General features: G+C 49.6%; 1 protein-coding gene across 8 annotated transcripts in view; it reads left to right on the top strand.

Moving 5' to 3' along the window:
- LOC101938176 (interferon-inducible GTPase 5-like) overlaps positions 1-10602 on the top strand; it is a 60912-nt gene extending 50310 nt beyond the window's left edge. For 3 of the 8 annotated variants that reach the window (XM_065573971.1, XM_065573968.1, XM_065573970.1), the window contains 5 exons: positions 3801-4154; positions 4916-5263; positions 5642-5892; positions 6597-6693; positions 7654-10602. In XM_065573971.1, the coding sequence (XP_065430043.1) occupies positions 3801-4154; positions 4916-5263; positions 5642-5892; positions 6597-6693; positions 7654-7811 (1208 nt within the window). In that variant the 3' untranslated portion in view covers positions 7812-10602. Of the gene's footprint in view, positions 1-2969; positions 4155-4915; positions 5264-5641; positions 5893-6596; positions 6694-7653 lie in introns of all 8 variants that reach the window. The other 5 variants (XM_065573977.1, XM_065573976.1, XM_065573972.1 and 2 more) reach the window with 3 other exon arrangements.
- The last annotated feature ends 4995 nt before the right edge of the window (positions 10603-15597 follow it).

Genomic DNA, 15597 nt, shown 5'->3' with positions numbered 1-15597 from the left:
AAGATGATAAGATACTTTAAAAGAGGGTGGAGGGAAAAAAGGTTTTTGTCTGTTCAGTAAATGTGTGTGCCGGAGTAAAAGATCCAGGAATCAGCCATATACATTTCTTAAAAGTAGTGAGTATTAGAGAATAGATTATTTTATTTTGTGACTTCTTTTTTGCATAAGAGGGAGAATCAAATTGGGTTTCTTTTGTGTAACTAAGGTTTTTCCCAGAGGGACATCCTCTGTGTTTTGAATTTGTTGTCTGTGAGATTATCTTGCATGCTAATCTCACAGAGGTATCCCTTTCACCTTTTTTCCCCCCTTTAATTAAAAAAGTCTTCTCTTAAGAACCTGATTGATTTTTTCTTGTTTTAAGATCGGTTTGGATCTGGGCTCTCCAGGAATTGGTGGGGGGAAGGCAAAGTTCCCAAATGGCTCTCTTTTAAACGTTGTTTAAAACATTTGGTGGTGGCATCTACTGTACCTAGGCTGGTAAATTAGCTTAGGAGTTATTTTCATGCAGGTCCCCACATCTGTACCCTAAAGTTCAGAGTGGGGAGGACACCTTGACATAGGGAAAAAAAAATAAAGGTAAAGGGATACCTCTGTGAGATTAGCATGCAAGATAATCTCACAGACAACAGATTCAAAACACAGAGGATCTCCCTCTGGGCAAAACCTTAGTTACACAAAAATACACCAATTTGATTCTCCCTCTTATACAAAAAAGAAGTCACAAAATAAAATAATCTATTCTCTAATACTCACTACTTTTAAGAAATGTTAGATGGCTAATTCCTGGATCTTTTACTCTGGCACACACACTTACTGAACAAACAAAAACCTTTTTTCCCCTCCACCCTCTTTTAAAGTATCTTATCTTCTTATTGGTCCTTCTGGTCAGGAGTCAGCTAGGTTATGTGAGTTTCTTAACCCTTTAAAGGTAAAAGAGGAATTAACCCTTAACTATCTGTTCATGACAGATAGAGATTCCACAACCTCCCTAGGCAATTTATTCCAGTGCTTAACCACCCTGGCAGTTAGGAAGTTTTCCTAATGTCCAACCTAAACCTTCCTTGCTGCAAATTAAGCCCATTGCTTCCTGTTCTATCCTTAGAGGTTAACAAGAACAATTTTTCTCCCTCTTCCTTGTAACAACCTTTTATGCACTTGAAAACTGTTATGTCCCCGCTCAGTCTTCTCTTTTCCAGACTAAACAAACCCTGTTTTTTCAGTCTTCCCTCATAGTTCATGTTTACTAGACCTTTCATCATTTTTGTTAAGTATCAGGGGGTAGCCGTGTTAGTCTGTATCTACAAAAACAACAAGGAGTCTGGTGGCACCTTAAAGACTAACAGATTTATTTGGGCATAAGCTTTCTTTCGGATGCCGAAGAAGTGAGGTTTTTACTCACGAAAGCTTATGCCCAAATAAATCTGTTAGTCTTTAAGGTGCCACCAGACTCCTTGTTGTCATCATTGTTGTTGCTCCTCTCTGAACTTTCACCAGTTTGTCCACATCTTTCCTGAAATGTGGCACCCAGAACTGGACACAGTACTCCAGGTGAGGCCTAATCAGTGCAGAGTAGAACTGAAGAATTACTTCTTGTGTCTTGCTTTCAACACTCCTACTAATACAGCCCAGAATGATGTTCACTTTTTTTGCAACAGTGTTACACTGTTCACTCATATTTAGCTTGTGATCCACGATGACACCTAGATCCCTTTCTGCCGTACTCCTCCCTAGACCGTCATTTCCCATTTTGTATCATCTATGTGACTCACTAACATTTGACTCCATCATTACTGTTAGTATCAGACTAGGAACCGCGTTTATTTTGCTAAGAATTTTAAGTTATTTTACAGTTATATTAAAAGGTACAATTTGAAAATAAGTGGCCTTCATCTGCACAGTGTCTAAAATGATGTGTTTAGCTAATTAGTGTTTTTAAACTGGCACTGCTAAGGTTAGTACAAGCTAAATTTCCATACTAGAAGGACATTATTATTTGATTGTACCACTTTAAATAATGAATGACAAGGCACAATATTGCAATAAAAGTAATAACGGTAATTACTGCAGCCAGGACAGGTTAGGTATTTTAGAACTCACTACTCAAAGAATTAAATTTAAGCACAAGAGAAATAAAATTATGAACTGCACAGACCAGTCAAAAAATGAAAATTAGCAGGATGGTGTAGACGTGCAGGGCTTACCCCTGCGGCGCCTCCTGCTGGTAGTCTTGGGAATTAGCTCTTCCAGGCTCTGGAGCACCCTCTGCAGGCCAATGTCCCACTGCCACTGGCCCCCATGTCCCTCCCAGGACCTGGTGCCCCTTGTCTTTTGGGATGCTGCCCCCTGGCAATACCCCCAGTCTCAGGGTCTCCCCACCCAGGGGAACTCCCAACCCTTTATCCTTACCTTGCCTCAGTCATGGGCTACTGCCAGTCACCATCTAGCCCCGGCTCACTGGGGCAGACTGCAGTGTAAAAGCCACTCATCACAGGCTAGGGGGGTTTGGACCTGCTGCCTCTGCCTACCCCTGGGCTGCCCCCTGCAACCCCAGTACCTAATTGGCCTTCCACTAGGCCACAGCCTGGGGGGTTTCCAGGCCAGAGCTTCCTCGGCCTTCCCCCAGCCCTGCTCCAGCTCAGGTACCTTCTCTCAGTTCCCTGCAGGCAGGTCCCTCCCTCTCAAAGCTAGAGAGAGTCTCTGCCAGCGCCTGGCTCATTGGCCTTTTATAGGGCCAGCTGTGGCCTAATTGGGGCACGGCCCAGCTGCCTCCCCAATCAGCCTAGTAGCTGCTTCCCCCTGCAACAGCCCTCCCCCGGGGCTGCTCTTAAGCCTTTTAAGGCAGGAACGGGTGACCACCCCGCTACAGACGGTAAGCCTTAAACTGTGAAAGAATAAAATTTCAGAGAATATATGTATCCGAAGAAGTGGGCTGTAGCCCACGAAAGCTTATGCTCTAATAAATGTGTAAGTCTCTAAGGTGCCACAAGGACTCCTGTTCTTTTTGCGGATACAGACTAACACGGCTGCTACTCTGAAACCTGTTATATGGACATTGCGCATCTTGACAGGAAGTACCAACAATAATACAAGCGTGTGTGTGGTGGGGGAGTGTGTATATGTGTGTGTGTGTGTATGAGAGAGAGAGAGATGTGTGTACTGGGAGGAGTGTGTGAGGGAGACTGAGTGTGCCCGTGAGTGAGTGTGTCAGCGCGCTGTCTATTTAAACCCAGCTCTCAGGAGCCTGAACGCCACAGCAGCCATAGCTCCCACTCCTGAACCAGAGGCAGCATCACAGACAGGCCCCTGCCCCCACCCCACCTCCCTCACGGCCACCTCTAGCATCAGGCGAGTTCCCCCAGTGCCGCTCCAGCCATGGGTCAGCTTCCCAAAGAAGGGGAGGCTGCTGTGGGGGCAGGAGATGGGTGGCCAGGGCTGCTGGCAGGGCTCCCAGTTCTGGGAGGGGTGGCCACAGGGGTCTAAGGCAAATTTTGGGGTGACTTTAGCCCCCGCAAACCCCAACCTCCCAGTGCCGCTCAGTATGTCAGTTACATATGTGCTTTTCCATTGATACAGTTATACTGGTACAAGCCCTAGAGCGCACGCACTGACTCTGGAGTAAAGCTGCCTTATACTGGCCTAGCGTATTCCCCTTCATATACAGGACTAGCTGTACTGGTCTAAACACTGCAGATATGTCTACACTAGAGACGTCTACCAGCATAGGCTCTGTCTACACTATCAACTAGGGGTACGATTCCCCAGCTGAAAGGCTCCCCCACCAACCTTTGCTTCCCTTTAAGGAGTCGCTGGAGCACAGCCATCCATCACAGCTCACTATGGACAGGACATCACTCTGGACTGCACCTTCCACCACATACCGGGGGTAAAACTCCAGCGACTGAACATCACCTGGAAGATGCAAAGAGCCGAGGGAGCAGCTCTCCTGGTTCACAGCTACTATGCGGAGCTGGACGTGTGGCGGGGACAGGACAAGGTTTACCGGGGCCGGACGCAGCTGGACCCAGAGGGAATCCACAAAGGAAATGCGTCCCTGCGACTCAGGGCTGTGCGCTTCCAGGACGAGGGCTCCTACCTCTGCTACGTCACCTCTGAGCTGGGAACCTCGTCCCGGAAGATTTCCCTGGCCGTGCTCAGTAGGTTTCCTCTGCCTGTGTCCCTGTCCGAGCGTCTGAGACACAGTCACTCACTGTGTACAATGTGATCGCCCAGCAGAGCCAGGTCTGGGTAAAGCGCCACAATCCCCCAGTGCAGACACAGGCCACGTCTGCGCTAGCAGCGCTTGGCCTTGACTTTCAGCCACTATGTAGTGTTATGTTTTTCCACATAGGTTTAGCCCACACAAGCACAGCGCTTGCCTTTGTCCCCTGCTAGTGGCAGTATCACCTAAAGGGATAATAGCCTCCTAGTGGTAACAGCTATTGGAGTTGTTTCTTTAAGTCATGGGGCAGAAACGAGTGCCTTTAGTTCTAAAGGTCATGGGTTCAAATCCCCCTCACAGCCCAAGCAGAGGGCTGGCGATGTTCTAGGCCTTTCTGTGGATGTGAATTTCAAAGGAAATGGTAGGTGGGTGCAAACTTTTTACTGCACAGAAAATGCTAAGTTATATAACGCTGTTAGTCTTCTCGGTAACCTGGAAGGTCTTTTCTGTTGTTCTGCATGTGCTGTGTGAGCATTGTGTGTGTGTCATGTAAATGTGGTAGGTTGGGAGAATTGTGAATGCAGTGTGAATGTGTGTAGTGGGTGTGCTGGGTGTCTGTTGTGTTGTGTGCATGTTATGAGTGTGGCATGTTTGTATGTGTTTGCAGTTTGTTTTCTATAAAATAGAACGGAAGATGTGACAAAAAGTTGCCTCTGGAGCTGGGGTAAATAATCCTGAGCCTTGTTTCTCGTTCAGGGGAGAGTGAAATGGAGTCTCCCATCGTAGCGCAGCTGGGGCAGGACGTCACCCTGAGCTGCCCCTTTGAATGCGGATTAAACCTCCAGCCGTTGAACATCACCTGGAAGAAGGAAGAAGCCGAGGGGCCGGATCTCCTGGTTCACAGCTGTTATAACGGGATGGACACGTTGCAGAGACAAGATGTCGCTTACAAGGGCAGAACACAGCTCCACCCGGAGAGATTCCCACAGGGAAATGCGTCCCTGACGTTACGGAGAGTTCGCAGCCAGGATGAGGGATTCTACATCTGCCATGTCAAGCCGGAACTGGGATGGTTTTCTGTGCGGATGCAAGTTACAGTGGAAGGTACAGGACAGCGTATAGTACAAGCCCCGAGGGGTTTTCCTACACTTGAGAAAAGCGCTTGAGGTATCTACCTCGATGTGACTGTAACCTTTTCCCGGCCTCGGCAGGTTCTACCTCCATAGATCTGGTCCAGGGTGTCCCTGCTTCCCCCTAGGGTCAGTATGAGCCACACGTGCATTGCTGGGTTCTGACCCCCACCACAGCCACACAAGGAAGAGGCCTTGCGGATACCTCAACGAAAGCTGCTGCTTAATGTGCAGGGGCAGGGGAAAAACCAACCAGATGTTAGGCTGCACAAGGGCTGGGAAGGGAAGGGCTGAGAATATACCAGTAGCATCCACCAGAGTTTTTATTTTGTTTTCTGTTTGTCTTTTACAGGCTCTGTGAGTGACCAGCCACCATCAGTTGTGTTCTATGTCTCCTTGGGTTTAGCTCCATTATTATTAGTTATACTGTATATTATCAATAAGAAGCACCGTGCGTCCCGGCGGCTTAAATTTAGGACTTTTCAGTTTTGGTCCCAACAGAACCAGCAGGAGGGCAGAGACCAGCCTGAGTCAAACTGGTTCACAGCCAATAAGTCAGAAAAGCCAAACGCATTCCTGCCACCACCTGCCAGCTCCTTCCTGGTGAGGCTCAAGACATTTTTGTTTCCTTCCTGTTTGCATGTGCTGGGGGGTGTTATGGGGTTGGGTTGCTGGGTGACAAGGGGGATTCTTAGATCGGTACAAATATTTGGATTTGCTTTAAATTGTGGCATTGTTTCCTGGTTGGTTTTGTTATTGGTATTGTTAGTTATGGAGCAGCAGCAGCCGGGAGACACACGTCCTGGGGGATGATGGCGGGATATGGGGGAGAATGGCAAAAGTTGAGCGGCAGCAGGAGGCACAAAGCACAGCATGTCGTAGGGAAAGCTGAAGCTGCAGGGGGAAGTCTCGCGTAGCAGTTAAGGCAGCAGGTCAAGCTTCACCCAAGCTGGGTTGAGGTCCCAGTGTTGCCATATATGGCAAACCCCTCTGGAAGGGCCTTTCAATAGGAATTGTGCTCCTTGGTCCTTCAGTGCTGGCACTGACCAGATAATCCGGCACCTACCAAGCACCAGCTACGTCACATGTGATGCATTTAGGTCATGGAGGAAGAGTGAAATACAGAAAGGTAGCCAGGATAGAGGTCTGGTGCTGTAACCCGGTGTCACTTAAGGAGAGTTCTCTTTCTACAATGCCAAACACTTCATGTGTCGTGCACAGTGTTGCGGATCCATAACTCCTAACACAGATTTTCTTTCCTCTCCCCAAATGTGAATCTTTTCTACGTGATGGACTTGAACTCCCAGCCCTATGGCTATGGAGAGGACACCACCCGATGCCCTGGAGGATCTCGAGTCATGAAACCAGGTTCTCATGGTGAGACACAGTTTTCCAGCATCTTGGGTAAAATACTGTGTTTTTCTTGCTTTGGGGGTTTATAACCAAATTAGCCAGTGGCATTAGCAGCACTTGATGTTTAGCTGAATTAAGATGGGACAGAGCCACTCATTTATTAGGATCAGGAATGGTTCAAGATAAAGGAAAATGGGCCAGCTCCAGAACTACATTGATTTAAACCCGCTGAGGATCTGGCCCTGGGCACTTCAGTATCCTCGGGAGGGCACGTCAGGAGATCATGGTTAAAATTTTCAGAAGTGCCAAAGTAACTTAGGAGCCTGAGTCCCATTTTCAAGGATGTCCAAGTCACTTTGGAACCTAACTCCCGTTGACTCTCAGTGCAAGCAGAACTGATTTAAGTGACTGGCAGGACTAGTTCTACCATCCAGGTATTGGGGAGGGGGAGGATTGAGTATTTTGGGGCCCCCTGGATATTGCTATTTAAAAAACAAACAGCCATCCAGGAGTCCAGAGTGTAATTTGACCCCTGGAAAATCTTGGAAATTAAGAATTTAAGAGAGTAAAATTTGGGCCCTGTGTCAGTATTTTGCTGTGATTTATATAAAGGATGAAACCTCTATAATGTGCTGCAATTCCACTTCTTAGCACTGGATAACTTTGTACATAAAAGGGCTGTCCTGATGATGGGTTGGGGGCCCTTGACAATTGTTTGTCTTTGCGGGGTGGGAAGCGGGACAAATGTGCCAGGCCTGGGGAAAGAACAACCAGGCCCCACAAGTCCGAAGCTTCTAAAGAATTCAGTAAAGATTCGAGAGCTTTGCTGAATCAAGGTCATACAGAGCTGGAGCTCTCGCATGTGACAAAAGCAGCCGTCCTTAAATGTCATCACAATCTTGTTGCCTATTGACTAGAGACCCTATTGAGTGTAGCTGTTGGTTCTGATTCTATACTGCCTGTGGAAACGAATCTATCCATAACTACAATGTGTTGTTCCCTTTCCTTAAGACTGGCAGCCAAAGCAGCATGAACTACAGGGAAGAGCTGCTATGGATGTGGTTTTGGAAGAGTTTCCTATGGTCTGCAGGGGAAATTGCAGAACTGAAAGCGGCTGTTGCAAGAGGAAACCCTTCTGTGCTGGCTTCCACGCTGCAAAAGGTCAGTGAGGCAGTCAAGAATGAAAAGCTCGAAGTTGCTGTAGTTGGAGAGACGGGATCTGGAAAGTCGTCTTTTATCAATGCCACCCGGGGTCTGAAAGAACACGATACAGGAGCTGCTGAGACTGGGGTGGTATGAGAAATGATGGTGGAGCTCAAGGCTTAGCCACATCCCGGACACCCCAACGTAACGCTATGGGACCTGCCAGGGATCGGGACAATGAATTGTCCCTCAGACACTTTCCTTGAGCAGCGTCACTTCAGACAGTGTTCAGACTTGTTCATTGTCATCTCCTGTGGGCGTTTCACAAACACTGATGCCAGACTTGTGGAGGAGATTCGAACGCTGGGGAAGACATTTTACTTTGTCTGTTCCAAAGTGGACTTGGACGTGGCGTCTGCACGGAGAAGAAAAGGCCGTGAGGAGAGCGCCCAGCAGACGATCAGAGAGAACTGTATCTCGCACCTGGGAGGGGAAACCAACGTTTTCCTTATATCCAGCTGGGACCCTGACAAGTTTGATTTCCCCCGCCTGCAGCGAACGTTAACCGAGGAATTCCGCCGTCACAGGGCGCGTGCTTTGCAGTGGGCTCTCTCAAAGAGTTCTTTACCCATTTTGCAAAAGATAAAAGTGTCGTTGTAGGAGGCAGAGCAGATATGGGGCCAAACTCCCTACTCATGTAACTCCAATTTATGGCATCAGAGAATTTGGCCCATATCCCATTTTTGTGTCTCTCTGCCAGTGAAATCAGGTGCCTACGATTTACTAGGAGTCCCACTGGCCAGGGAGTCACAGTTCTTTCCCCGCTCCCCTGGTGTTCTGGGGGAGGGTTGGTGTGATGGTTTGAGGAGCTGTCTCTGGACCTTCTGAATTCTGGGTGATGCATGAAATTGTATCACCCTGTCGTAGGAAGCCGGATCCACCTCTGCCGACAGTGCACGCAGCAGACACACGCCGGAAGAGTACTTGACACTCAGCCATGGCACTTGGACCACAATCGCTCTGCTAAAGAGCTGCAGCCTACGGGAGAAAGCAACAGTTTTATCTTCCCTGCCCAGAGGGAAGGGAGAAATTACACAGGTCTTAGTGCCCGAGTCAATTGACTTGGACGGGCTCTGCAAGGCTAAGAATAGCCATGTAGACATGCCCGCTTGGCAGAGGCACTATTTACAGAGTGGGGGAGGGCACCTGCCCCTCCCCCACCCCAGGTTCCTATCGCAATGGAGTGCAAACAGGAAGAGGAACTGCTGCTCCGTGCTCCCCTGAAGGCCTTGGGTGGGGTCTGAGAAGTTGCTGCTGGCACACGGCTGTCCCCGCCCCCGCCTGTCCCGCCCCGGGCTGTGGGAAATGTAAACTCCCCAGCTATGTCCTGTGTGGCTGAGAGCTGTCAGCATGGCTCTGTGCGCCCCCACCCTGAGCAGAGCGGGTATAACGAGATCCCCACATGCCCCCTCCGGCTGGGCGGCTGAGAGCCTGGGCGCCCATTAGCCCCCCTGTCAGCCCCCGCAGCCAGCAGCAGCGCTCGCAGCCCCGGCACCAGCGGGCACTCAAAGCCCTTCCTGTGGGGAAATAGCTCCTCGGGCCCCGCGGTTGGGATGGGAGCCAGGGGAGGGCAGGTCCTGGGCAGCCTTGGCCTAGAGAAGGGACCTGGTGAGAGCTGAGCTCCAGGAGTCTCCCCCACAAAGCCGGGCAGTTTTATTTCCAGTGTCACCGTCGGTGCTGCCCTGAGACGTTTCAGTCGCTCCTGATGGAAACCAGAGGGTGTTATTGTCTGTACCTCGGTGTCTCAACCAGCAAATACAAATGGGTTCTTTCTTTGGTAAATCTATGGACCTCTGGGACATTTTTTTTTTAACGGTTCCTGGAAGGTTCTTAATCGTCCCTGGTTATTACAGCCTTAGAAGTGGTCACTTTCCTAACTTCCTTAGTGTCTGAGTATGCCCTAAAAATACATTGTTTAGAGGGCAAATTTTCTTAACATTTAAGACGTCTCGTGTCAGATTGTATTTTCATTAAGGCACAGTTAAGAATGACCCAGTTGGGTCACTTGTTTGTATATAGCTGGTTTGTCTGCCTGAGAGAGAATTTTGGGTTTGATTTTTTTTGATACTTTTATATCCTTACTAATATGTGTGAACAAGGACAGTGTGTGTTGCTTCTGCCTGGCCAGCTGGGTTTGTTAGTATTGTAAGCAGAGTCCGGATGAGCTCTACCCTGACATCTGGTGGTGAATTATGGCGAGTGTGGAAAAGAACTCCAGGGGCTGATCTGGTTTGCATAGGCACACCCACCCGCCTGGCATGAAACAACAGCAACTCAAAGTGGTTACTTTGGCTGGTGTGGGATCCCCAGTTTTCTCTGTTATTGGGGCAGGAAGAAAAAAGTTTGGTTACCCTGATTCTGTGAACCAAGGCCAGTGAACCTGTTGTATGACAGAAGGACTGAGTGAGTCAGCTGGTGGAGTGGAGTGGAGCGGCTCGTGGAGAAGGCTGCGGCGGAACCCCACGGAGAGGCAGCCGGTCGGCCTTGGATCACGTAAGGTGCCCCTTAACACCCTGCGTGCCTCCCCCCCCCCCTGCTTGAACTCTGGGGCTGCACTGACCAGGGACAGAGACTTTGGGGGGTTGTTGGACTTTGGGGACTTTGGTGATCCTTGGGTTGCTGGTTTCAAGAACCAAAGGGAAAGGACACAGCCCAATTTGCTGGGGTGAGTTTTTTGCTCATGAAGCCTGTTTGTGGTGTTTTTCCAATTTAACGCTGATGTCGTTTACCTCATGTTATTAAACATTTTCTGTTACACTCAGACTCTGTGCTTGCGAGAGGGGAAGTATTGCCTCCTAGAGGCGCCCAGGGGGTGGTATGTAATTGTCCCAGGTCACTGGGTGGGGGCTCGAGCCGGTTTTGCATTGCGTTATTGAAACGGAACCCCTAGATACAGAACCCAGCCCTTGTTGCTGCCAACTTAGATGGGCAGAAGGGTTACAGTATCATGGGAAGAGATATGGGATAGAGCTAATGTGTTACAGCGCATGATGGGAAAGTAATCTATGAGCATAAGGTGGGAGGCTGCCTTGCTCCTTTCTCAAGCCAAGGTCAACCAACCAGTTAGGAGGGGCATGGTGGATGCAGGGGGTGCAGACATAAGAAATGCTAAAAGCCTGGCCTCGGCCAGAAAACAGCCTCGCTCCTTACCCCTCCCAAGGGATACAAGAGAGGTAGGACAAAGACCCCAGACATACAACCCCCCAGAATGGAGCATGACCATAAGTTGTAAGGGGTGTGACTAAGCACGTGCATTGCAGGTATATTGGGGCCTGCTAAGAAGGAGGTGGTGGGAATGGGGAACAGGGACATGGGCTGGGCTCTGCGGCATCGGAGCTGGGAAGGGGGACACGGGGTAAACGCTCTGCGGTGTCAGAGCTGGGAAGGGAACGCTGGGGAACATCACTGTAGATACATACTCAGGATTCCTATATTCCATAATAGAACCAAACAGTTTCCAGAGGCTAAAAGTTCAATTCTTAAATTGGTTTTCATTTGTGCTGGAGAACTAGCAAATGCATTGTATAAATAGAGTACAATAAGACTTTATTTCTAGTTACTGAGTAACTTAATAAGAAAAGAACACACATTGCCATCGGAAAAAGTCATTTTTTTATATTGGAAATACACCTTCAGATGTGTCAGAGCTGATGGGAAACCCATGTTGGCCAATCTATTATAATATTTTCTTTCCAATTATCACTTGAATAGCTTTTTGGCTATCCTTTTTATTTAGATTGTGCCAAAACAAATTTGTTCTCTAATTTGTTAGCCATTCCACGTTTCAGAAGAATGTTTGAGGAGAAACACAACTACTTTAGACTTCTCAACTTTTTCACAAGGAATGAGATACACACATTAAAAGTGCACATATTTGCTTGCTTATAATTTTCCAAAAGGTAATATAAATGAAAATAAAAAAGTATGGGAGTGTTTGAGGGGGATTGGTGTGACGTGGTAAGGATAATGATATTGAGCAAATATGCTGCATGAATTTTATTTAGCGGTTAAAGTTATTAATTCTTTATTAAGGCTCCAAACCTGATAAATGAAAATAAATGCAAAGTGATGCTGTAAGGGGTCAGTCTCACCCCGCGGCGCCTCCTGCTGGTTATCCTGGGAATTAGCTCAATCCAGCCACCAGAGCGCCCTCTGCAGGCCAGTGATCCGCCTTGTCCCTACTGGCTCCTGTGTCCCTCCCAGGACCCCGGTACCCCTTGCTCTGGATGCAGCTCTCTGGCAGTACCCACACACTAGATCTCCCCTCCTAGGGGAACCCCTACCCACTAACCCCACCTCGCCTCAGTGTAGGGCCACTGCCAGTCACCAATTAGCCCCGCTCCCTGGGGCAGACTGCGGTATAGGCCACTCATCACAGGCAAGGGTGGGTTTGGACCTGCTGCCTTGGCCTAGCCCTGGGCTGCCCTCTGCAATGCCAGTACCTTTAGCCCACTACTAGGCCGCAGCCTGGGGCTTTCCAGGCTGGAGCTCCCCAGCCTTTCCCCAGCCCTGTTCCACTCAGGTACCCTGCCCTAAGCTCCCTGCAGTCAGGCCCATCTCTCTCTGAGTGCAGCAAGAGACTGCTAAGGGCCTGGCTCCCAGCCTCTTTATACGGCCGGCTGCGCTGTGATTGGGGGGTGGCCCAGCTGCAGCCGCTTCCCCAATCAGCCCGGCTTTTAGAGCTACAGCGTTCAAGCCCTCCCGGGCCACTTTTTAAACCCCTCTGGGCAGGAGCGGTATCCACCCCGCTACAGATGCACATTGGAAAACATAATCCTAGTTCTACATACAAAATGAGGGGGTCTAAATTAGCTGTTACCACTCAAGAAAGAGATCTTGGAGTCATTGTGGACAGTTCTCTGAACACATCCACTCAATGTGCAGCGGCCGTCAAAAAAGCAAACAGAGTGTTGGGAATCATTAGGAAAGGGAAAGATAAGAAGACAGAAAATATCATATTGCCCCTATAGAAATCCATGGTGCGCCCACCTCTTGAACACTGTGTGCAGATCTGGTCACCCCATCTCAAAAAAGATCTATTGGAATTGGAAAATGTACAGTGAAGGGCAACAAAAGGGTGAGGGGGATGGGACAGCTTCTGTATGAGGAGAGATTAATAAGACTGGGAATTTTCAGGTTGGAAAAGAGATGACGAAGGAGGGAATAAGATGGAGGTGTATAAAATGTTGACTGATGTGGATATAGTGAATAAGGAAGTGTTATTTACTCCTTCCCATAACCCAAGATCTAGGGGTCACCAAATGAAATTAGTACGCAGCAGGTTTAAAACAAACAAAAGGAAGTATTTCTTCACACAACGCACAGTCAACCTGTGGAACTCTTTGCCAGAGGATGTTGTGAAGGCCAAAATTATAACAGGGTTTAAAAAAGAACTAGCTAAGTTCATGGAGGTTAGGTTCATCTACAGGTATTAGCCAGGCTGGGCAGGGATGGTGTCCCTAGCTCTGTTTGCCGGAGCTGGGAATGGGCGAGAGGGGATGGATCACTTGGTGATTCCCTGTTCTGTTCATTCCTTCTGGAGTACCTGGCATAGATGGACCATTGGTCTGACCCAGTCTGGCCCTTCTTATGTTCTTATGGTACTTCAAGGCTTGGGGTTGGGAATATCCTGCTGCATTGTCTCCTGATTGTTCTAAACTTACATATAAACATAAAATATGGCTTTAATTGGTGGTTGTATTTATATTTTTTTCTTTCTTTATATAGGAATTAGGTTCAGTGCGCCTGTCAGCTAATTTCTAAGTTGTTATCTCCCAAAAAACCTAGAGTTTTCAGGTGCCTGAGTAGCTCCTCGAATCAACGTTAAAGTTGCCCTCCCCCGACATCTAAAATGGTGGCGCTGCCAGACACACAGCAAGAGACAGCCGAGATCTTGGCCCTGTCATGCCGGGTGCTGAACAAACACAGCCGGAGACAGTCCCTGCCCCTAAGAGTTTACAAACAGACAAAAGGTGGGAGGGGAAATGGAGGCACAGAGCGAGACCCCAAGCAGGCCAGAAACACACCCTGTGTCTCCTGACTCCAAGGCTAGTGGGATAACAAACCGCATCCCTCGCTTCCTCTCTCATCCTTTTAGCTCTGCTTCCTTGTTCACCACTCAGCAGCAGGCTCCGTGCCGCCTGGGATGGGGGCTCCCGGGGGGCTGCACAGGTCCTGGCATCTCAGCTCAGCGGCTGAAATCTGGGCCTGTCAGCTCTGCCATCTGTGTGGTCTGCTGCGGGAGCTAGTGCTGCTTTCCCTGCAGCCCTAGGGACGCATTTTCACAGTGGGGGCAGAGCCAGGGGTGCGCAAATTTCTGCATCCTCGTGTTCTCCTCCGTCCCAAGCCTCCCGCCAGAGTAGCCTGGGGACCTCAAGAAGACGGTCACTGATAGAAACACTGTGTGTATTGCTATTAATGCTGTAGGTTTCCTGTCTAGGAAATGGGTTTGAGTCCCTCACTCGCTGTTCAGTTTGCGTCATATCTCTCTCTGCGCTCTGAGCCAGCCAGTCCCCACTGGGGGCTGGATTGGGGCCGGTGCCTCCTAGAGGGGAAAGGCCCCGTTTCCCGTTCCCCGCTTCCTGAGCCAGCCAGTCCCCTCCTAAGTAGGTCATTTCAAGCAATAGCACTACAGACCACGTGATAGCTGATGGTTTATACCTTTAAAAGGTAATTGCTTGACCTGCTCACACAGGCCATTGTGACTCTACTATAATGTGTATGTTCAGTAGCCGGTGTGTTCTCCTCTTGTCAGACTTGTTTTATACTCCACTAAACATGCGTGTTTTGGGATTGAGCATCTGTGTTTCCGAACCTCGTCACTCACAGAAGATTTTGCATTAATTCAGGATAGTCTATTGAGCAGTATAAAGAAGTTGTATGACATTTTAGTTTGCACTGACTTCGCTTTTCTGTAGCCTGTTGTAAAACTAGAAAATGTCTAAATGAGTTGATATAGCCCCTGGAAGACCTCTGGGTACCTGTGACGGGGCAGAGCAGCCGCGCAGGAACTAACCCTTCCTTCCTAGCAGAGGAAGCCCCACCCCGAAAGCTCTGCTGGGCATGCTCCGACTGGAGAACAGGTATAAAAGCCGGCAGACCAGCTCAGTCAGGGCTGACCGCCGGAGGAGAAGGACGCACGCCGCTAGCTCCTGCAGAGGGAGAGCCTGCGCGCCAGGATCCAGGAGACAGCCAAGCTGAGGCACTACCTGAGACCCTGACGGAGGACGTCCCAGGGGAGGACCAGACCGGAGTACCCCCCGCCGCAGATGAACTGGTACTCACGGTAGGAAGTGACCCAGGGGAACTCTAGAGACAAACGGCGTTAGAGCTGTATTGACGCTCGGCGTGTTGCGGGTGGATCCGTGCCGAGTGAGTGGCAAGGAGAGCTTGCCACTACCAGGGACCTGGGTCGGGGCTCAGTGGAGAGGGCGGGCCCGAGTCCCCCTACCCTCTCACCCCCGAACCGTGAGGGATCCTAGAGACTCCGGCCGTGAGGCCGCGCTACCCCCCTGCTCGTAAGGAGGGGGTGTATGGACTCTGGCCGCTAGTCCGCGCTACCCTGCTCGTAAGGAGGGGGTGTATGGACTCTGGCCGCTAGGCCGCGCTACCCCACTCAGCAGAGCCGATGGGGGGGAAGGAGGCCGTAGCCGCCCGCCCGCAGGGAGGCGGACGTAAGGATTGGAGAGTGGTGAGGCGCTGACACCCCAACCCCACCCCACCCCTGCCACAAAGGGGCGCTGCGGTCCCAGG

Source organism: Chrysemys picta, chromosome 20, assembly GCF_011386835.1.
Source record: "Chrysemys picta bellii isolate R12L10 chromosome 20, ASM1138683v2, whole genome shotgun sequence".
NCBI lineage: Eukaryota > Metazoa > Chordata > Testudines > Emydidae > Chrysemys > Chrysemys picta.
This window is presented reverse-complemented; position numbering and strand designations above follow the sequence as displayed.